This window comes from Pseudorasbora parva, chromosome 14 (genome assembly GCF_024679245.1).
Source record: "Pseudorasbora parva isolate DD20220531a chromosome 14, ASM2467924v1, whole genome shotgun sequence".
Classification (NCBI taxonomy): Eukaryota; Metazoa; Chordata; class Actinopteri; order Cypriniformes; family Gobionidae; genus Pseudorasbora; species Pseudorasbora parva.
The window spans coordinates 21,254,300-21,278,849 of NC_090185.1; the positions used below are offsets into that span (position 1 = coordinate 21,254,300).

Sequence of the window (24,550 nt, forward strand, 5' to 3'; positions counted from 1 at the left end):
GGAACCGATATAGCACCAATACATCTACGCAAATATTAGTCGTGTGAAACTGTAAACACTGAAAATCACGTTGTCTTTACATCATGGGTGAGTCTTTGATACCATCTTCAGAGCCGTCACCCGTGGTCAGGCTTTGATTAGCAGGTCGGTTCAAACTGGCGAAGTCGATGGATTGGGTCAGGACATCAGGAGGTATGTTGAGGACCACAGCGGGCTGCTCCGAGCGCAGACTGTGGAGGAGCTGCAGAAGTCGAAGGTGCACGACCAGCGGAGAACCAGAGAGAGACTCCACAGAGGCCTTCAAAGCCTCACAAGCCGCCTTTTCTCCCTCCGCCGCGATCACCTGTGATACAACGAAGCGCAGTGGTCATAGAGCTGGGTTGGTAACTGAAGGGTTGTAGGTTTGAACCCCATGCTCTTACTTTGACTTGTGCCTGACGTCTCGCTTCGGCCTCCACTGCGAAGTTGTGTTGCAGCTCGGGTGGAAGACTGATTTCTTCTCTGCAACAGTAGACATTTGTTATGAGTAACTTCATGGAACATCCTTGGAGTTTAATTGTTGACGTACTTACATTTCCGCTCTTTCCACTTTGATTCCCCACCTGCAGGTTACCGAATCTAAAGTGACCTGCTGGACAAATGGAAACTTTGTAAAAACGTATTATTTGTAAACCCTCATGAGGTGTTGTATCTGTTGAGGTCTACCTGAACCTCCTGGGCCATCCGTTTCCTGTCCAGCAAAATGTCAGTGAAGGCATGATGGGCCAGTATCTCTCTAACAGAGACCTGGGTCAGAGTCTGCAACACGTCTGGGACACCGGCGAGGGATGAATAACACACAGACACATTCTCAATACGATAGTAACACGCCGCACTCACTTCAGTACACACCAGATCTTTGGTCACCACCTGAGGATGTAACAACATGAATGATATTTGAAATCATAAAGATTGTAAAACAGAGGTGTTTTATTCTTTTTCAGGCTTGCAGTTTTCTTGCTGGACGATAAAAGTAGCGGAAAAAATCCTATTGACTTGTTCTTTGTCACTGTGTGTTGCTGGCGGTGTGAATGGGGCTTTAAAGGACAAGCTGTGGACAACTTAAAGCTGTTATTGATGTTTGCAGCACAATATTTGACCGGAAGTGTAAAACTTGCGGTTATTTTCACCAGTTATGGCTTGTTAGATCCAGCATTCAGCCTGGTTTGAATCAGACAGAGATAAAGTAAGACTACACTCATTTGAATGAATGAATGAATTATAGGATTTATTAGCAATAATTATCTCTCTCAACCGGCATGAGAAACCATGGAGACACCAAAGACTTTAATATATTATGTGCTTTATTAGACAAGTAGGAAACTGATCAAGAGAGGAGCTGTGGTATTGTATGAGGAGGTCAGAGTGGTAGAGGAGTATGTTAGAGTGGTCCAGGATATATGAGAGCAGTAGGACAGTGGTAAGGTGAGTGGACATCACAGTGAAGGTGGGACTACATCAAGGCTCTGAGCCCCTTCTTGTTTGCGGTGGTGATGGACAGGCTGACAGATGAAGTCAGACAGGAATCTCCATGGACTATGATGTTTGCAGATGACATTGTGATCTGTAGTGAGAGCAGGGAGCAGGTGGAGGAAAGTCTAGAGAGGTGGAGGTTTGCTCTGGAGAGAAGAGGAATATAGGTTAGTCGCAACAAGACAGAATACATATGTGTGAATGAAAGAGAACCAAGTGGAACAGTGAGGTTACAGGGAGAAGAGGTAAAGAAGGTGCAGGATTTTAAGTACTCCGGGTCAACAGTCCAGAGCAATGGGGAGTGTAGAAAAGAGGCGAAGAAGCGTGTGCAGGCAGGTTGGAATGGGTGGAGAAAAGTGTCAGGTCTATTGTGTGATAAAAGAGTACCAGCAAGAATGAAAGGAAAGGTGTACAGGACAGTAGTGAGACCAGTGATGTTGTATGGTTTGGAGACCGTTGCACTGAGGAAAAGACAGGAGGAAGAGCTAGAGGTAGCAGAGCTGAAGATGTTGAGGTTCTCTTTGGGAGTGACGAGAATGGATAGGATCAGGAATGAGTACAACAGAGAGCACATGTGAGATGTTTTGGAGACAAAGTTAGAGAGGCCAGGTTGTTCCAGGTTTGGACATGTTCAGAGGAGGGAGAGTTAATACATCGGTAAAAGGATGCTGAGGTTAGAGCTGCCAGGCAGGAGGTCAAGAGGAAGACCAAAGAGGAGGTTTATGGATTAGCGAAGGAGGACATGAAGGTAGTTGGTCTGAGAGAAGAGGATACAGTTGATAGGACTAGATGGAGGCAGATGATTCGCTGTGGCGACCCCTGAAGGGAACAGCCAAGAAGAAGAAGAAGACTAATATGGACCATGCCTAATATCGATCTAGCTCAATGCAGTGTGAAACAAGTGTTATAGAAGACCCTGAGCAAACGCACAAAGTAGCATTATAATATAACTTTCAACACACTCAAATGTATCTAAAGTTGCGTTTCCACCGCGGAAACTTTCCCCAGGAACTTGGGGCTTTGGGTTGGTACTCAGTGTGTTTCGACCGCAGGAACCGGGGTCTAAATAAAGTTCCGGGTAAAGATTTCCCCCTCAAAACAGCCCTGCTTGCAAGAGAGTACTTTTTCAAAGTTAAGGAACTTTCGGGGGTGGGACTTGGCGCTGAACACGCTGATTGGTTGAGCTCACGTAGCATTTTATTTCAACCTAAAAGTCTGTTGTGGTGCGTGCAGTAAGAGTAGTTTGATCAACAACAATCAAATCAAATTGAATTTCAAATCAACAATGGAGTTTAAAAAAAATACGACAGATGGACCGACGACGAGGTTCAGGCTTTATTACGTTTATTTGCGCAGGACGAAATCCAGTGGGCTCTGGAAAGTTGCGCACAGTCCTACGTCATCGGACTAATCTTCATGGTACTTTAGACCGTGATGGAAACTGCAGGACAACAGCAGTTCCTGTGCGACAGTGAATCGTTCTGGGTAATTTTGGTGGAAACTGGGCTTAACATGATCAACAGTGCTGCATTACCCCACATACACATGACAGGAAGAAGCAGAAGCGGTCATCTGTGTCATAATAAAAGCTTTGTTTTGAATAAGCGACCTCTAGCGACGAAAAATACATATTATGCATTTAATATTGATTCAACTGACTTGGAATTACCTGTGCATTAAACAGTTTTATTGTACACCAACCAGCCTATCAGAACTGAGTATACAAAAAGACCATGGTAAAATGACATTTATTCATTCAGCAGATGCTTTTATCCTAACCCAGGCAGCAACATAGTGTCGGCCCAGATCCAGCCCACATCCGGTACGCATTGAATCCACACATACCAGATGTGGCCCGAATCTGGGCCAACACTATTGCTGTCTGGGAAGCAACTCAAGAGACACATTTACATTTTATCAGTTGTTTTCCCTGGATTTGAACCCATGACATTGGTGTTGCTAGAACTACTCTTTGAGCTACACAAAAACCCAGTCTAGAGACTTAAAGGTGTTTTTTTAAGCTACTCTTTGACCGACTGCTTCCCTCATGTTTTCTTAAATGCGTCAGTCAGATGGTATTTGTCATAGTCAGCTTTTTAGAGTGCATCATTTAATGACTCAGAGGTTGCCTCAAAAAATACAATGCAAACTTACACATGCCGAAAATATGGAGGATTATTTATTACGGTACCGTGTGAGAAGGGATCTTCAGTATTTTCAGACGAACGTCCACTACATGGCACACATCCAAAAATGGGAGATAAAACATCAGCCCTGCAGAAAAATTAAACATGCATGTAATAAAATGCTCAAATATGAATTATTAAAATTATGTTACAATTATTTATTATGAATATTAATGACAATAAATTTAATAAAAAACAATGTCATATAAAAATTATATCATTAAATTATTAATATTAACACAAAAATATTTAAGTAACAATTAAATGCTGATATTAGCATTGAAATTAACTAACAATGATAAATGCATACTTTTTTTAAAAATCAAATATTTAATTATTATTAATGCTGTGAAATCGATTAATCACATTTACCATAAAATTTTATGTTAAATGTGATTAATCGATATATATATATATATATATATATATATATATATATATATATATATATATATATATATATACACTAAAAAAACATTAAAAACATTATAAGTGAACCTCAAGAAACAAGGAACATATTCAAATAATTAAAAACAATCCATGGCATGACCCCTTCAATTTGATGGCACTAATTATTAATAATATTTTTTTTAATTAGATGTATTAATTATGAAAATTATTATTAAAAAATTGTATTGTAAATTCTTCACATAAACTATATGTAAAAGTGTTGAAATGCAATCTACCAGGGCCCCTGGGTCTCTTCTGCAATAGATGCCCCAACCGAAATATCACAGCTCTCTCATGTTCTCTCACAATCTACAAATAAACAATTTTGCCTATATATAATTACCGTTATACATTATAATTATTGGAAATGTACAGAGTTGATTTGTAATATTTCATCCCAAAAATTAAAAGCATACCTTCACACAGAACCAGATTGAAATAGGAAAGAAGAAGATCACCACAGACAGGACCAAAACGATGAGCAGTAGCTCGCAAACTCCAAAGTATCTCTTCTTCAAGCCTTTCGAGAAAAATGAATGATGAGTGACAGACAAACTCAAGTTCTCCATCTTTTTTGAGATGCTCTCTTATCCAAACTCACCTTCTCCAGGTCCCTCGGTCTCCAATAACCCCAATAACTCCTCTCGATCTTCTTTAATTCGCTCCCTCACGCTGTCTACATTTACAACCGTGCTGCTGGAGATGATCTGAGCCTCTTTGGATTCACCACTTTCCTCTTCTTCTGTCACTTCTGGCTTTTCTTTTCTTTTGTGGGGCTCTTGGAGCTTGACAGATTTGGGTGCTTTTGTTTTTCTCTCTTTAGCAGAAGGTGATGGCTCCCTTTTTGTCCGTCCAGGTCTAGAAGAATGATGAGATGGTTCTGCTCTTTTCTCCATCTCGGTGAGAAGCATCTGTTGGTCAGTGAGAGGAGCGTCTGCTGTGAGGTTTCATCTGGTGTTTGCTCAGCTCCTGTGTCCAGAAGGGGAGGATCTCTGTAGGCCTGTGCAGGTTCATGATGACGGGGGAGTGTTTGAACTCTTCTAATGAATTTTTCACAGTGGTGACCTCCTACACAGTTGTGTTAGATGCACTGAATGTAAGTCTAATAATTAGCATGTTCACTGAATGATCTATCTATCTATCTATCTATCTATCTATCTATCTATCTATCTATCTATCTATCTATCTATCTGTCTATCTGTCTATCTATCTATCTATCTATCTATCTATCTATCTATCTATCTATCTATCTATCTATCTATTTATCTATCTATCTATCTATCTCTCTATCTATCTAGTCCATCCATCCATCTATCTGTCGGTCCGTCTAGCTAGCATCGGTCTGTCTGCTGTCCATCCATCCATTTATCCATACACACACACACACACACACACACACACACACACACACACACACACACACACACACACCTAAATCAATAAATACAAAGTGAGAATTTTTGTGTGCCTGTTATCTAAATCTGGCTAAATGTATCATGTTTTGTTGTTGTTGCTAAGTCTTAACTTTTTTTGTTGCAAAATAGACCTATAAACTGGCAAGTAATATAATTTGTTTAAAAAAATATTCAGGCAAAAAAATTATATTTAGTTTTTTAACACCTGGCTCCCGTAGTTTTAGCACATTTTGCATAGTTTTATTTCATTTAAGATAAAATGGAAAGTATTTGTTAAAAAGTAAAAGTATACAGCAGAAACTCGGAATGTGCGGTCTCAGCACGAGTGGCTTGATTGAATGCTGAAAAAGCACGTGCCTCAGGAAGTCTGCAGCATCTGCCCACAGAGACGCTAATGAAATGTTTCATCTGCTCGTTTAAAAGTTCATCTCGAAGGACATTTTTGACATTTGCTTCATTCCATTGACGTCATCGCACACCTGCGATACACAATTCGCATTTTTTTAAACAAACGTGGCCTATGTCGCGTGATCTGCACGGGACGAGAAAACGCGTTTATCTTGCACAAAAGGTAATCAAAACCACAACAATATACATATACATTGTATAAATGCTAGCATATGTATGCTTTTAAACCCGTTGCATTAAAGCAATTTTGTCAATATGCCTAAATTAAAATTCACTGTGATTTGTTTTGGTCTATTTTTATTTCGCAGTTGGTTTACTCGTCTGTTGATATCATGATGAACTAATATTTATTTCTGTCAGTAAGTAAAATCTTTCCCACGTCTGTATTTAGCTGTCAAAATGGCCCAAGATCAGCTCCTCGTGGGGTTGAAGAAGGACGTCCGGTCCCTCTTGATCTCAGCTAAGCGTGGCTTGACCCCCGAGCAGCTCAAGAGAGACTACCAGACCATGCTGGGCTTCCCCATTCCCCTCAGGTTACTAGGATTCAGAAATGTTTTGGATATGGTCAAGGAAATGCCGGATGTTGTGAACTTGGAGTACCACCTTGATGGCAGCATCATTTTAAAAGGTGATATATCAGTATTTTATCCTTTTTGTTTGCTGGTATAAGGTTTATGGCCTAGAGCAGAGGACTTTAACCCTGCTTCTGGGGACCCCCACTGTCCTGAAAAGTTTATTTCCAACCTGCTTCAGCACACCTGCCTGTGTATTTTCAAGAATTAAACCTAAAGGGCTTGATTGGCTTCAGCTGTCTTTCATTAGGGCTGGACAGTGGGTCCCCGTGAGCAAGGTTGAAGACCTCTGGCCTAAAGAATGTCTAATATACTGTATATTCATGCTAAAACGTCTTTAAGATACTCTTTGCATATTTTACGACTTGCTATTGATAGTCAGAAGCCCTTGTTATTAGGGGAAGGGGCTCTCAGTCTAGAGAGCATTGGATTGGACACAAGTTTGAATACGCCCTTGAGTGCAAGATGAGTCATCAATACTTTCGCTTTGTTTGAATGTTGGCTATGTCTGATATCACATACTTACTTGAGTAGGTACTTATTCTGAATAAGTAATTACTTCACGACCGCATTCTACATAGAATGAATCTAATCCGGATGTTCTACGGTCACCATGTTGTCATTGTCATGTGACCTAGCAGCGTCAGTTGCGTAGCTTCACCTCCATTCATAAATCCTCTCCCGGGGCCTCATGGGATAGTAAAGTGCCTATTGTATGCACACTTCAGAATCTTGCCAGAAGTTGTAGGTCATCCGGGTACTTTTTGCCTACTCGTTTATGAGCACTGTGAATTCATACTACTTTTATACATACTGTTTTTCGCCTATTTAATATTAGGGAAGTATGCGATTTTGGATGCAGCCTTTATATCTGTTAAAGGGATACAGCACCCAAAAAATTAAAGTGCTCTGATAATTTTATCACCCTCATGCTATGCCATCTCAGATGTATATGAATTTCTTTCTTTTGTGAAACACGAACAGAGATTTTTAGTGAGAAACAATACTAATATTTTAAAAGTATTAAACTATAAACCATTGCTCCAGGCCAACTGTCAAAAGTGTGTTCCCTGGACATAAATGTTAGCATGTTGTGAAGCTTGACATAAAGGGTTGGTTCACCCAAAAATGAAAATTACCCCATGATTTACTCCCCCTCAAGCCATCCTAGGTGTATATGACATTCTTCTTTGAGATGAAATTTTAAAGTAAAATCTGTAGCTTATGCCAGATCACCATCCATATTCATCTTATGAAAAAAGCGCAACTGGTGCGGTGAAGACGCCGGACGTAGCGTAAGTGTTTTGAACTGTGACGGACGTTACATTTTTTCATGAATTCAATATGGAAGGCGGTCTGGCGGGAGCTATATATTTTACTTTATAAAGTTTTAAAGGTGTCATTAACTGACTTTTTATACTGTTGTCTAAGGTCAACTAATTACATTTGTGTGGTTTGTACATTAAAAAAACATCATAAATAATAGGCTATTTTCTACACTGGTTTTGAGGCTCTCTCCAAAACGTACAAAAACCCAACGATTCACTTCAGAAGGCCTTTATTAACCCCCTGGAGCCATGTGGAGTACTTTTATAATGGATGGATGCACTTTTTTGGGCTTCTCATTTTGGGCTGCCATTCACTGCCATTATAATGCTTGGATTAAGACATTTTTTAATATATCTCTGATTGTAATTTTCAGTCTACATCAGCAGTGTCCACCACTGGTCTATATCACTGTCTTCTGTGTATCAGAATAACCCATCGTGTCATCGCGTTCATGATCAGACGTGCAGCTGTATCAGTGTCCTTATTTGCACATATATTTTATTTTAAGAAGATGTGATTAAATGTGTGCAGCACATACACAGTGCTGTTTCGTGTTTCGAGCACTAAAGTATATGAAAAAGTCTGGTCTTTATCTAATCTATGATCCACATGGGGAGCGTTGTTAAACGCATCGTGCCTCTTTTGCGTTGTTTTTGAAGTGTCAACTTGCATTATACAGTATGAATTTACAGAGCTGGATTATTTTTTCCAAATAATCTCAGTTATCAGTGTCCCCTGTCCCACAGAATAAATATTTACCTGTATATATGTACAGTCTTGTTCAAAATAATAGCAGTACAATGTGACTAACCAGAATAATCAAGGTTTTTAGTATATTTTTTATTGCTACGTGGCAAACAAGTTACCAGTAGGTTCAGTAGATTCTCAGAAAACAAACAAGACCCAGCATTCATGATATGCACGCTCTTAAGGCTGTGCAATTGGGCAATTAGTTGAAAGGGGTGTGTTCAAAAAAATAGCAGTGTCTACCTTTGACTGTACAAACTCAAAACTATTTTGTACAAACATTTTTTTTTCTGGGATTTAGCAATCCTGTGAATCACTAAACTAATATTTAGTTGTATGACCACAGTTTTTTAAAACTGCTTGACATCTGTGTGGCATGGAGTCAACCAACTTGTGGCACCTCTCAGCTGTTATTCCACTCCATGATTCTTTAACAACATTCCACAATTCATTCACATTTCTTGGTTTTGCTTCAGAAACAGCATTTTTGATATCACCCCACAAGTTCTCAATTGGATTAAGGTCTGGAGATTGGGCTGGCCACTCCATAACATTAATTTTGTTGGTTTGGAACCAAGACTTTGCCCGTTTACTAGTGTGTTTTGGGTCATTGTCTTGTTGAAACAACCGTTTCAAGGGCATGTCCTCTTCAGCATAGGGCAACATGACCTCTTCAAGTATTTTAACATATGCAAACTGATACATGATCCCTGGTATGCGATAAATAGGCCTAACACCATAGTAGGAGAAACATGCCCATATCATGATGCTTGCACCTCCATGCTTCACTGTCTTCACTGTGTACTGTGGCTTGAATTCAGAGTTTGGGGGTCGTCTCACAAACTGCCTGTGGCCCTTGGACCCAAAAAGAACAATTTTACTCTCATCAGTCCACAAAATGTTCCTCCATTTCTCTTTAGGCCAGTTGATGTGTTCTTTGGCAAATTGTAACCTCTTCTGCACATGCCTTTTTTTTTAACAGAGGGACTTTGCGGGGGATTCTTGAAAATAGATTAGCTTCACACAGACGTCTTCTAACTGTCACAGTACTTACAGGTAACTTCAGACTGTCTTTGATCATCCTGGAGTTGATCATTGGCTGAGCCTTTGCCATTCTGGTTATTCTTCTATCCATTTTGATGGTTGTCTTCCGTTTTCTTCCACGTCTCTCTGGTTTTGCTCTCCATTTTAAGGCATTGGAGATCATTTTAGCTGAACAGCCTATCATTTTTTGCACCTCTTTATAGGTTTTCCCCTCTCTAATCAACTTTTTAATCAAAGTACGCTGTTCTTCTGAACAATGTCTTGAACGACCCATTTTCCTCAGCTTTCAAATGCATGTTCAACAAGTGTTGGCTTCATCCTTAAATAGGGGCCACCTGATTCACACCTGTTTCTTCACAAAATTGATGACCTCAGTGATTGAATGCCACACTGCTATTTTTTTGAACACACCCCTTTCAACTAATTCAACTAATTGCCCAATTGCACAGCCTTAAGAGCGTGCATATCATGAATGCTGGGTCTTGTTTGTTTTCTGACAATCTACTGAACCTACTGGTAACTTGTTTGCCACGTAGCAATAAAAAATATACTAAAAACCTTGATTATTCTGGTTAGTCACATTGTACTGCTATTATTTTGAACAAGACTGTATATATTTCCCCTTGCTGTACTGAACACATGCCAAACTGTCATTTCAAAACTGAGGTATTTTTTGTGTACTGTTAGTTCTTTGGTTCAAAGTTTTTTTCCATTTGCAGCCATTGCAGACGAGACCACTAAAGGCATCGAAGAGCTGGTGTCCAAGCAACGTGACCACAAACCCAAAGTCACCAATCGTAGGGGAAATCTAGTGAACTTCCACACCTCTTTCCCACGTCATCAGCCTGTTATTCTCCCTCGACGTGGACAAGCAAAGCCTGCCCTGCCTGCTCAACTGCGCAGCCAACTAAAACAATTATTATCTCATGGGCCGATCAGATTATCAGAGCTGGAATACAAGTATATGGCGCAGTTCGGAAAGCCACTCCAGATCACTCAATATGGCTTCTACTCCATTTCTGAGATGCTGGCGGCTGCCGCGGATTTCATAATTATGCAGCAGAGTCGCACTGGCTCGCAGCTACTTCTAAAAATGCCACAAATTCAGACCCGAAATCTGATGCCGAGTCTTTCCAAGAAGTGTATGTATATGATATTGGAATTTATGGAGATGGATGGGATCATCCTAATTTTTTTGGTCCCGTTGAGGATCTTTTGCATGATGATTGAGCTTCATTTTATTTTGCAGTGCCATCTCCTTTGGTGGTAAAACAACTGAAGCCGGTGGGATTCAGTCCTAAAACAACTTTACCACCTAAGAGGGACCAGCAAAGTCCACCCTCGTCCCCTGCTGTTCCTGAACCAGAGCCTGTGAAGAAAGAGCACTCTTTTGAAGAAACCATTTTTAAGGTTTGGATATTGTCTAAACAATAAGTGAGATATTTCATATTGTGCTATAAATAAATCAACACTGTCAGGGGAAATCTTACAGCTCGAGGAGGAGCTCAGGCAGCAGATTCTCGAGAAGGGCACCGCTGGCACCGTCAGCCGCGAGCTGAAAGATAAGCTACAGAAGGTCAGATATAATCGCCTTAAAACTCAGCCTTTCTTGTTTCATCTTTTCACGTTGGCTTATGAGATATGGATCTTATTTCAGGTTGTAGCTGAAAATGGCAATGGGATCTCCATTCACAATTTACCAACCGAATACAAGGTATTATCACAACCTGTCTAGAACGTATCTGAGTTGATATCTGAAGAAGAAATTATGAAATTGTATTTTGGATACAGAAAAAGAAGCCTATTTTTGTATAAGGTATATGTAGTCAGCCAGAGACTGTGACATGAGGGTGAGAATCTTGTATGACTCTGTGAAAACAACAACATCTTATCATCAGCTATGTGTTTGAGTGGCTAGATGGCGCTCTTCTAACTTGTGGCCTGTTTTTTGCTGTTAGCGAATGTATGGTGAGGAGCTGCCGGTGAACCAGTGTGGCTTTCTGAGCGTGACTGAGATGGTTGGTGCTTTAAGTGATACATTTTCCATCCAAAGAGGTGCTGACGAGAGTGAAAACCACTGGATGGTCGTGGAGTTCAAACCAAATGACACACAACCCACTAAATCTGGTACTTACCTTCCTTATTTTTTAATATTGATTAGAACAAAACAAACGACTGCTTCACATTCATTGATCATCGTTAATGAGACTTTGATTGTGACTTATTCCTTTTGCAAGAATTATCCCCGGATCACGGCACCACTTCTAGTCAAAAGGACGAATCCCAGAATCCTTCCAGCAAGGCCTTTTACTTTAGCTGTGCAGAGTCTGCCTGGGAGCACAAAGAGGTGGAGCAATCCACAGACCTCCAAGCGTCTAACGCTGAGCTCAGAATCACCAATAAAACCATCCATCAGGTTAAGAGGCATTAGCGAAAATCTATTATCATTCCTTCACCTATTAATCTACAGTAAACTTACAAAGGGGTGCACTTTTATAATCAATCTCTCTCTCTCTGTCTCTCTCTCTCTCTCTCTCTCTCTCTCTCTCTCTCTCTCTCTCTCTCTCTCTCTCAATTTTATATATATATATATATATATATATATATATATATATATATATATATTAAAAAAAATTGCTAACTGTTAGTGCTGTCAAATTGATTAATTGTGATTAATTGCATCTAATCTACATAAGTTTGTAAATATGTATATATCTACACATATATATATATATATATATATATATATATATATATATATATATATATATATATATATATATATATATATATATATATAACAAACTTTGTTCAAGGCAATTGATTTGACAGCACTACTAACTATACATATGCATATTTTTATATAATTAGATTTTAACATATAACCTAAATACCTGGCATTATATGGTATTCTATGCTGTAAAACATTTACATTTCATTACATTTTTCAACTAAAACATACAATATGTTACATTATATTACATGTAGGTTATATACTTTACTTTTAATTATTTATATATATATATATACATACACATAAATACAATCTAAATTGTGTGTGTGTATATATATATATATATATATATATATATATATATTTATTTATTTATTTATTAAATATTCTTTTTAAATATTTTTAAAATGCTGATTTAGATTTCGCAGCAATATAATACTATGTGCATATATGTAGGTGTGGAATACATATGCATAAGTATTGTGTATATTTATTAAAAGGCAATGTAACATTATAAAAATGTGATGTTACATTACACACTGGCTTTTTGTCGTAGATGGAGGATCTTTTCCCAGAGTTGATGGTGAGTCATGTCTCAGCGGTCCCTCCAGATGCGGTGCGCTGTCAGAAGTTGAAGCCGCCCAATCGTAGGATGGAAAGAGAGCTGGTGCCAGTCCTGGTGGAGCAGACAGAGTCCCCCAGCCACTTCTACATCCGCTTCAGCCAAAACAAGGAGGCCAGGGCCCTGGAGAACATGATGATTGAAATGAGGTATCTCGCTTACTCGATGCCGGCTAATTGCATTATTATTTGGGATTGAGTAGCGTGTCATTCTGATCATGCCCAATGCCTTGCAGGAGCTGTTACTCTTACCCAGATGTGGCAGAGAGATACCGCCTGCCTGATGCTTATGTGCGGCCGGGTCAGGTGTGCTGTGTGGCCCCAAGAGACATGTGGTTCTACCGAGTGGTGATCCATGAGGTGTTCAGTGAAACGGAAGTAAAGGTGTACTACGTTGACTTTGGAGACATCACAAAAGTGGAACGAAACAGCCTCAGATTTCTAAAGTAAATTCCAATTCTGTTCAAAATCAAATTTCTAGTAGTATAAATTAAAGATGCTGTAAACATGATCTTGCCATACATTTGTTCAGGACATATATGTTTGTGTCTGCTGAAAATCTTTCCAGGGCTTGTTACGCTGACCTCCCGGCTCAGGCTGTCCCAGCAATGTTAGCTGGAGTTCGGCCCATCACGGTAAGAAGTGATGTAATTCTTAACTAAGGCCTAGTCCACACGTACACGGGTATTTTTATTACCGGAGTTTTTCCTCCTCCGTTTTAAAAAACAATCGCGTCCACACAAGCACGGTTTTAAAAAAAATTCTGTCCACATGAGAACGCAAAACTACGCTATGATTGGCTGCCTGATTTCCATATGGGTCCCATTCACTGCACCGATGCACATTTCACTGACTGAGGGATGCCATGGGCTCAAGTGAAACACTTCCTACAAGTTCCTTTGCGTTGGACTCAGTGACAGGTAACTGTATAACGTTACACAGGTGCAGGGCCGAAGTGGACTGTAATAGCTTCACACACTTGCTTTACTATTTTGTATTATTGCATTCTGGCCCCTTTGTTCTGCAATACAATGAAATAAATGAACATGTATCTGTAGGATATACGTGTGATAAGCGCTGTTAGTGGAGTGAGTCCACCGCATAGAATCGACTCACGTAAATCAAAAGGAGATGTGGAAAATCTGACATCAAACAAAGGAAAGAACAGCGCGCACTTCAATTTAAAAAGCCGAAATCACCGGTTTCACCATCTACACGACAACGCTGTAACCGGAGTTTCTAAAAATCTTCACCCTGGCCGGAGTTTTCAAAAAAGTCCGGTTTTAGTAACCGGATACAACGTTTGCGTGTGGACGAACAGCCAAACCGCGTAGAAAAAGCTGCGGTTTTGAAAATACCCGTGTTCGTGTGGACAGGGCCTAAAACTATTAAAAATCGTCTTTGTTGATTTTAAATAAAGCTCAACTAAAATATGAATGCTACTCAAACTTGAAATAAATAAAAAAAATAGAACTAAAAGTACTAAAATTCAATTAAAAATAACTAAAATTAAACAAATAAAACCGATTCACCTTAAACAGAAATATATTACAAAAAAAAATAATGACAAAAGCACATGACAAAATTTCCAAAAGTAAAAATAATTCTTTTTTGCATACATTACTAGTGAAGTATTTGATTTCGGATGCAGCATATGAGTCTTTTTGAACAATTCATTAAAATATCCAGTCATTTGTTGGTGAATCTGACTACAGATGTAGTGTTGTTTGTTGTGTTGTTCTACTGATGTTGTCTGCTTCATGTCTTCTTGTCTTTCAACCTCAGAGCATTTGGACTCAGAGTGCAATTAGCTCTTTCCAAAGGATGTGCTGTGAGCGCACTCTGGTGGCCGCCATTCATAGCTACCAGGACAACTTCCTGTTGCTCTTCCTGTGCGACACAAACACTGAGGAGGATGTTTACGTTCACTCCGCCCTACAGAAAGAGGGTCACGCCCTTCCCTGCCCTACCGCCTATGGACTGGTCTGGACACAAATCTTCATTTAGACCTAATTACCATAAAACCGGATCAAAATCTGATCTCTAGTGGTGGCTTGTTTCCTCTTGTTTGTTATTTTAGGTGTCAGGGCAGTTCAATCCATTGACATCTTACCTCGGAGAGGATCAGCTCGAGGATGTAAAGGAGTCTCTCACATCCTCCACATCTAGTCTCTCACATCCTTCTCCTGACATAGAGATCCACTCTCAAGGAAATGGCTCTCCAAGCTCCTCTCAATCGGTACCTTTAATTTAGCAACTAGTGTCGTGTTGGGCAGTAAGCCTGCCTGCCTGAGAAATACAGTACTCTTCAACTGGGCCGATGGAGGGCAGGTCTGTCTGCTGGGGCTGTAAATAGAGGCATTTTAATGGGTCCTATGGGTGCTGTTTCAGGAATGTATTTCAGTTTTTGCTCAGATGCAGAATTTGTCAGTTTTACAAAAATAATTATCTTGAATATCTCTTCATAGTTAGTAAGTAAATTCATATGCAAGGTTTCTGCTTACACGTTGCCGCAAAATCTAATTGTGTGTATATATATTTTTAAAATGTTCTTTTGGGGGTAATACAAGTTATGTAATCATAAAGTAACATTACTTTTAAACTTAAAACAAAATATCTTACTCTTTTTTTTCTAAGTTATTTGTTTTTCCTTATATTCTATATATGAAAAATCAATTAATAAAATACATTTTAGATCATATTTATAATAGTCTTTTTTGTAGTCATTTTTATTCTATATTTTATTATTTTACTGATATTTGTTGTATATGTTTTCCATGGGTTTAAAATCCCCTTTTTGAGAGTTTACAGACCTTAAATATATTTTTACAGGCAATGAAACAAAATTATTTTTAATAAAATATTTATTGTATTTTTAGCTTTGTCACTTTTGCAATTTGAACAAAAACACAGCAAAGACACAACGCATGAAGTTTTTTGCAAAATTACGAGCAACTTTACAAGGATTTCGGATGATCTGATAGACGATTTTATGTTTGTTTAGCAAATGTGAGACAAGCAGTTGTTGTGACCATTTAATTTAAACAATCTATTATATTGAAGTACAATTCTAATAAAGATTGTGGTCAAATGTTTAAAGTAATTCACAAGGTCATTTTGAACTCATTTCAACTGGTTTGTTCTTTCCAGGGTTCCAGCTCTGAAAATGGAGAAACCAACATCTCCTCCGTTGATGTGGACCCAATCCTGGACCTTCCTGCCCTCGAGTGTATAAATGTTCCAAACGTCAACACTGCGGCTGAAGTGAGTCGTATTTCATATATTTACAATAATATTTTGGATTCATTTATTTAAACGTCACATTTGCTTTCAGAGGGAGAAAGTAAATCCATTTGAGGCTCTGCAGGGTAAAGACCCATTATGCTGCAGTGAATGGGATCAGGGGTGGACAGCAGAGGACAAAACGGATAAGGCGAAATGTGAATCTGACGTCAAGACAGAAGACGAATTGAAAGTAAGAACGCCATCTCGTCCGCAATAGGCATGACTTGACAGCTTTTGTCAAATGTTTTTGAGGTAAAAACTGTGGTAAAATCTGCTCATAACTAAACCTTCAGCCTTTCATTCCTCACAGTCACAGCTTTTAGCACACAGTCGTCGCTCAGAATGACATGAGGTGCGCATCTGGAGATTTAATCTCCTGACGCATTGTTCCCCATTATAGCCCCGTTTTCCCGCTGAGCCCTTTGGGAGGCAGTTGATCTTAATTGTGCGCTGATTAGATGAGAATGTTAATTAGCCTCTCTGCAGAGGTTCATCTGCTTAATCATTCAACTGAACGGTTCATCGGAAAAGGCAAGTTTCTGCAAGAGACGTGTAATAGTAATTTTCAGTTATTTGCATGATGAAATTTTTAAAAAGAAGAGTATATATACGCAGTTGCTGTTTCTTTTTATTATGTTTTGTATTTTTACAAAATATTATGTATTTTTAAATAAAATGCTTAATATAAATCATTTTTTAATGAAGACTTTGGTTACACTTTAGATTAGGGTCCAATTCTCACTGTTAACTATTAACTATGGCTTTTTGCCTCGATAGATTTCTAATTACTGTTTTTTTAATAGTTAAGTTTAGGTATTGGGTAGGATTAAGGGATGTAGAATATGGTCCTGCATCAATATGTGCTTTATAAGTACTGATAAAAAAAATCATAAAATATGTTGTGTTCATTGTGATAATCTTTACAAATGAACACATGTAAGAATCATAAGCTTTTTTGTCACAGACTGCAATAATCCAAAACCAATGGAAAAATGGAAATGGTTATGGTTGCATTTAAAATAGTTACAAAATAAATGTATGAGATGATGATAACTTATACCCTTAATCGTACCCATCATGTTTAGAATGTTACCTCTTAGGGATAGAAAGAGAGAGGCTTAATAAAAGAGAAAAAGGAAAGAGCCAGACCAAAGAAGCCCCAGTGAAAAGATGAGCCAGAGAGCAGGCCCCAAGAAAAGAGGGATCCAGAGGATAACAGCGAGAGAGCAACAGTTGCAATATTATTTTATCCCTTCCTTGACCATGTGACTAAAACCAAAATTTAAAACATTCAAACTGACCTATCAGATAATTATAACTTCCCCCACTGTACTAAAGGTGTGACACACAACTGGCCTTGGGGACTATCAACACCTCCGTCTTTAGAAATTCCAAATGACCCTTGTGGTAAGAAAGATGGGGGTTGAAACTGTAAAGCAGTTGCTCTTTGTTCATTTTCAAATATCTTTCATAATTTTCAATTCAACAATGTGTTGTTTTTGTTTTGTTGTTTTTTTACGTAGCCTGAGATTGTGTCTACTCCTCCACCTGTTCAAGCAACAGTGAGTGAACTGCAGATGTGTGTGTCTCCAGCTAAACCACAGCTGGTCTCAACCACATGCACCAGCCCCCACACCCCTGGCCCGATTCAGATCAACTGCATCTATCCAGGTAAAGCACATTACTACTGTCACAAAGCAAAAAATCTTAAGAGGGGGGGGGGGGGGGGGGGTGCTGTTTCATGCATACTGAGCTTTTTACACTGTTAAAGACTTGGATTCCCATCCTAAACATAGACAAAGTTTAAAAAACTAATGTTGGACGTTTGATGGAGTATTTCTATGTCAAAAATACTCCTTCCGGTTTCTCACAAGTTTCGGAGAGTTTTGGGTCGGCTTGACGTCAATAGAGCGGAAGGTCCTTGTATGGGCCGCACGGGCTCTTCTCCCGGAAAGGTGCGCGCGTGACTAGAGCGAGAGAGCAAATGCACGCCCGTAAACACTGCTCTCAGGTGCAGATTCACTCGTCCGTGAACACTTCTGTCACGCCGCACTCCACTTTATTCCTATGGGTGACATCAAGCGACTTATAGATCAACGCGGCCGCATAGCATTCCGGGAAGACAGCACTGCATTTGAACGCAGAAATGACAACATCGTTATCGTCACAACATCGCTTCAGGGATCTCTGAAAAGTGGATCTCCACGGTCACTGCTGTCAGGACTTTACGAAATCAACAGTTACCAAAGAAGTGTGTTTTTGACGGAGCGGTCCCAACGATAAAGGTTCGTCCTTGTTTGGAACAGTCGGGGAGTAAAACTGCTTCAAATGTCTGTTGTTGGCTATCGTCGCGTAAGTAAACATCAGTAAACAACACAATCATGTATAACGTTAGTTAATTTATCAATGGAGCATGCTATCTATGGTGTGTGTTTATATACATTTGTTTAGCTGACCAATATAGGTGTCAGTTTGTTTATTGTAAAACCACCCAAACATAAACCTAGTGTTCTCACAAAGCGTGCTTCGTCATTCAAATGCGCTAACGGTTACTCCATTGTTGTTCTATGTATAACGTTACACTAGTCTGATGTGCAAAACCGTTTCGCTTGCTACTGCTAAGGTTTAGTCGCATACAATAGTCCATAAACCGAATCATGTTCTCATAAACTGAGAGTAAACACACACAAATGTTGACAGGCCTCCTATCTATCTATCTATCTATCTATCATTTATTTATTTATTTATTTATTTATTTATTTATTTATTTATTTATTTATTTATTTATTTATTAGGGGTGTCCCCGAATAAGGGTTTACACATTCGAATCAGAATTTTCGAATCTCTCTATGGTCGACCGATAGTCAAATCATCTATGTGTGTGTAAACCTTAGACTGGAAAAAAATAAACGGTATAAACGGGTTGGGAAGGGCAGGAGACTAGTCAGCAGGAGGCTAAAGGGGGTCGCACACCGGACGCGGAGCTCGGCGCCGCGCAGCGTCTCAGGTATCGCACACCGGAACCGCACATTTTAAAAGGCTACGTTTATTATACATTTCCCCAAAATATGTTTAGACTTTATTCAAGCTGTTGAACTCAGAATGTAAAACAAATGTGTCTTGTAGCAAAGGTTGAAATCAGTATACCTTAACGATAATATACTTTTAATATAAAGCCTTGAAATGGCGCTCTGTGGCGCGGCAGGATTTAGAACAACTTCCTGAGTCCCCGCGGACAGGCGCCGAATGCCGCCACCGGTGTGCGTACACTTATTGAAAACAATGTGTTCGAATTTTAAAGACGTGGCGCGCCGCCGAGCTCCGCGTCCGGTGTGCGACCCCCTTAAGACTATTTTTATTTTACTTTACACACGGCACACAATGCCCTGCTAATAATGGGCAACACAGGTCCTTTGATGAGAAGAACCAGGTATGCTTTTTGTGCATATTTTTTTTCTAGCATTTTCTAAACATGCTCGTTGGACCAAATATTGATGAGGCACTTCCTCGTTGCTCTGTGTTTGCCCTCTAACGTTAACATTATTCATTTTGGATACACCGATCTTTCCGCATTGTCAAATCAGCTGACTATGCGTCGCACCCTGTGACATTACCTCCTGTTTTTGGTTCGTTTACATGTCTTTGGTCTGTTACGTTCATATATCAGTTGAACCGCACCAGAGTTTGTTTGGAAGCAGACCGAGACTCATCTTTTTAGCGGCCTCGGTCCGCTTGTTTGGTGCGCACCAGGGTTTGGATGGCAGCGTCACATATGTTCAAATGAACCGCACTAAACGAGCAATCGCACCAGGGTTCGTTTTAATCGAACCAAACATGACAAGTGTGAACGCACCCTTGACCTTGTGTGAACGTCTTCCTAGCCTGGTGCAGGGCTACAATTTTTATTTTATTTTTTATATATATATATATATTTTTAATATATATATTTCATAAGAAAACATATACCCATTATATACTGTAATTTCTTTATATATATATATATATATATATATATATATATATATATATATATATATATATATATATATATATATATATATATATATTTATTTATTTATATATATATATATATATATATATATATATATATATATATATATATATATATATTTATATATATATATATTTATTTATATATATATATATATATTTATTTATATATATATATATATATATTTATTTATATATATATTTATATATATATATATATATATATATATATATATATATATATATATATATATATATATATATTTATTTATATATATATATATATATATATATATATATATATATATATATATATATATATATATATATATATATATATAAAATATTATAAATTACAGTATATAATGGGTTCAAAAAAAATTTCTTTTGAAATTTTAATCTTATTCTTTTGGGGGAAGAATTTTAAAACTCTGTTCGCTTTGATTTGATGCAATTTCACACTCAGTTTTCCTTGTTTTTCCAGGTGTACCCGTCTATCCGGTCCAGCCCCCATTTTCCCACCTCATGATGCATTTCTTCAGCAGTCCAGTCAATGTGGGACCTGGTCCAAACACTCCACTCCGGCAGCACACATCTCCGTTAGCTCTGACACCAGCTGCGCGCCTGTCCGCCGGAGCCAACATCCTACACTGGCACTCCAACAACAAAGTCTGACCAGCCACAAGCGGTGCGTGTTGGTTTCAAACTTTGGACTTTCGTTATGTTCAATAACTTTTGTTCTTTCGTTTCTTTGGCTGCAACATCCTAAAAATATATCAAATGATATAATAAAAGCAGCGGAGGACACCTAAGGAAACGTCAGAGCAAATATATTTCTTGTTCGTTTTATCATAATGTCTCTCCAGCAGCAGATCGTACTTTATTTTTATGTATTTGCATACAATGCTAAAGTTTTGTATGTTTTTATGTTTGCACTATAGAACAAATTGGACATTTTTTTTGTTTTGTTAAGTTGCTTGTTCAGTGTTCAATTCAGAATTTTTCTTTTATCAAAAAAGTTTTATAAAGAAGAAAATGTGATAAATGAGGATACACTGAAAATTGTGTCTATTTATTTTGTGATGATTGATGTTTTGCATTTAATATTGTTTTAGGTGTGACGTAAGTGTCTGAATACTTTTTGGAGTCATTGTATTTGTATAAATGCAGTTTACAGACAAACTTACTGGCTCCAAATGCTTTTCAGGGACCTTTCGCAGAAAATCCTAGTGAAGGCAAGGCAATGTCAAACTCTCTTTTCTGATGCGATCTCATACACATGTGGACATGCTTCCGATATGTTCATCTTACCATTACCACGTTCGGAGAAACTCGCAACATTGTACAAAAGACAATCAGCGGTTTTCCAACACCCCTGCTTTGTTTTACAGTGCATTAAATCAATTCCGCCCACTCTTGGAACTTGTTTTCCACATTTTGGCATATTTAGTTTGACCCAGCATTCTCCGTGGGAGGATGCTTGCTCCACTGAACATGTTGAAATATTAAATTACTCAAACAGAATGTCATGTAACCAAGTGCATCCATAACGTGCCGCATAAACAGTGGACAAGGAAAGGGTGCAGGTTGGCAGCACTCAGCCAGTCCTGAATCTTCCTTGTTTGGTCCAATTACTGTTAATGGCATCTTAATGAGCTTTCTTCAAGATGTCTGGTATCTTAACAAGACCAGCTGGAGAAGGGAAGAATATTACCTCATTTAAACATAAGGGAAAAAAGCTGAATGTTGCAGAAACCAAATTAGCATTGGACACTAAGCTAATGAAGTTTAATTGAAGAAACACTTTTCTGAGAATGGAAGACGTTTCCGCCACATTACACATTTTCCATACTATAAACCATGCTTTAGTTAATCATATTTAAGACAAAAATATGGCATAAAAAGTAATTTATGAAAAGTTGAGATTTAAAAAGTCTTATTAGTCCAAAAATATTTTGACTTGTCATAATTGACTCATCATTTCAACATTTTCTCTCATAATTTTGTCTTTGTATCTTAATATCGATTTTTCATAGTTAACTTTATGCCATGATTTTCACTAAATCTCATAATTACAGTTTAGTATTTCATAATTTCTATTTTTTATTTTATAGGTTATGGCTTTTGTGACTTAATTATGACTGTCACAATTTCACATTTTTATCTCATTTTGTCTTTGTATCTTAATTTTGATTTGTCATAATTGACTATTCCATAATTTTGACTTTTTCTCATATTTGCAACTTGGTGTCACAATTTTGACTTTTTATTTCATAGTTATGATGTCATAAGTCATGACATGTCAATTTGAACTTGTCATAATTTACTTTCATCTCATAATTATGACTATCATCATTTCTATTTGTATTATTTATTTGTATTTCATAGTTATGATTTGTCATAATTTACTTTTTATCTCATTTTCTTATATCTTAAAGTAAAAATCATGGCATTAAGTCAATGACTAATTGAAATTATCATAGTGTCATAATACTTTTTCTTTTATAGTTATGACATTTCATGATATATTATCATTATTATGCCAAAATTCTGACTTGCCTTAAGACTTTTTATTTCATAATTATGACTTAATTTCAAGTTTTTCTCATAATTTTAACTTGACATAATTGACTTGTCATAGTTTTTACTTTTTATTTCATAATTAAGACTTAAGTCATTGTTATTATGAGCGTGTTATATCTCATAAATATGACTTTGTATGTCATAATTTAGACATACAATATATGTCAGAATCTTTTTTTCTCCAGTGCCAAACGTCCTTCTGCAATGGTACAGTGGTTGATAAGGTGTTTATAGATGTTTCCTTCTTGGCCCAAGTCAAAAGCTCCCTAAATATGGTTTAGGACCCTTCTTCATTTTAAATTGTTCACGAACAAAGGAACAGGTGCTTGCTTTCATTAATAGTCTTATTGCATTTGCAACTGGTTAGTATTATGAAATGAAATACATGTCAGCATTTTTTCACTATTTTACTGAATACTGAGCATAAAATCAAATCACACGCAGTCAAAAAGCAGTCTAGGCCTTTCTGCTGCCTGTTCCTTCAAGCTTATAATACGCTTTGCCACAGCTGATGAATTCTAATATCTTTTGCTTACCTCTGTCAGCTCCAATAATGGAAGATGAACCTGATAAGCAAAACAAGGCAGTGAGTCACTTTTGGTGGTGACACTTTTATTTGTTTGAGCATTGTTAGTATGCTCATATCCATGTGACAAACCATAAAAATTACATAAGGACTTTTCATTTCACATCATATCTCGGTATTCTGCCACTACGGAGCATCAAAACAAAAATGTCTGTGCCATTAGCACGACTGAACGGTTTGTTTTATGGTGGCTTTTGTGTCCTGAAACTTCAAAGCCATTTACTGATGTACTTTAAGGGCATTTGGAGATACATTTCTCATGAGCCAGATGACGCAGTAATTTATGCCATTAGCGGGGTCTTTGTATGAATGCAAGAGGGAAGGGTGCTCTGATAGGGATCGAATTAAAGCACACTGCTGCATGGCAAATCATATTAGCCTGCTTAACTGACTCTCATAGACCTTTTCCCTGCCAAGATGCCGCTGGTTACCATAGAGATGATGTTACCCCCTGGTTTTTCTGTGGTACTCTGGAAAAGAGTTGATATGTGGGTATACTAACTAAAGAAGACTAGTTATAACAAGGTATACCTCAGTAACTATAAGGTTACACTTCAGTTACGCAATTTTGTATATTGACTTCCAAAACAAAATATCAAAAATAACAAAAACAAACACAAAACAAATTTCCGTCAAAAGTCCACATAACATAAAGCTATTTCCTGTGCGTGTGAAATGTTAATTCAAACTGTACAACTAGGCTAGTTTCCCTACAATCCAGTATGTTTATGGTAAATAAATAAAAATAAAATAAAAAGTACGACTTTGCAACATCAAGCCCTTTTTGTACATCTACAATAACCGGAAGCGGATGACAGGGGTTAGTTTCTTACATTTAAATAAAAACAATGGTTTTCTTTCCCTTGTTTTTGTTTATCCCTTCCCAAATTCAAACTGTGTTTGTCCCAATGGAAGTGTCATTGTTGGTTATTTTCTGTCTTTTTATGTACAATAAAAGGGAGAAAAATGGTTAGCCTGCGGTTTAGGAACACTTTAAGTCTTTTCTACTTAGGCTACGTAATCCATTCAGCCTTTCAATGTGTGCATTGCTTGGGAGCGCGCAAAAC

General features: G+C 37.9%; 2 protein-coding genes across 2 annotated transcripts; one reads left to right on the forward strand and one right to left on the reverse strand.

Moving 5' to 3' along the window:
* Positions 1-76: 76 nt before the first annotated feature.
* nphs2 (NPHS2 stomatin family member, podocin) lies at positions 77-5,237 on the reverse strand. The gene is made up of 8 exons (XM_067415845.1): positions 4,750-5,237; positions 4,565-4,668; positions 4,385-4,457; positions 3,704-3,786; positions 706-909; positions 573-628; positions 423-501; positions 77-343 (listed from the first exon to the last, which is right to left on the reverse strand). Exons 1-8 carry the CDS (start codon positions 5,057-5,059, stop codon positions 77-79), a joined length of 1,176 nt encoding a protein of 391 aa, XP_067271946.1. The 5' UTR covers positions 5,060-5,237.
* A 626-nt stretch (positions 5,238-5,863) lies between these two features.
* Positions 5,864-21,749, forward strand: tdrd5 (tudor domain containing 5). The gene is made up of 17 exons (XM_067415846.1): positions 5,864-6,134; positions 6,363-6,599; positions 10,383-10,805; positions 10,913-11,073; positions 11,156-11,239; positions 11,321-11,377; positions 11,622-11,790; positions 11,901-12,079; positions 12,954-13,168; positions 13,255-13,464; positions 13,587-13,653; positions 14,804-15,001; positions 15,099-15,257; positions 16,169-16,282; positions 16,353-16,493; positions 17,827-17,974; positions 20,799-21,749. Exons 2-17 carry the CDS (start codon positions 6,371-6,373, stop codon positions 20,987-20,989), a joined length of 2,745 nt encoding a protein of 914 aa, XP_067271947.1. The 5' UTR covers positions 5,864-6,134; positions 6,363-6,370; the 3' UTR covers positions 20,990-21,749.
* The last annotated feature ends 2,801 nt before the right edge of the window (positions 21,750-24,550 follow it).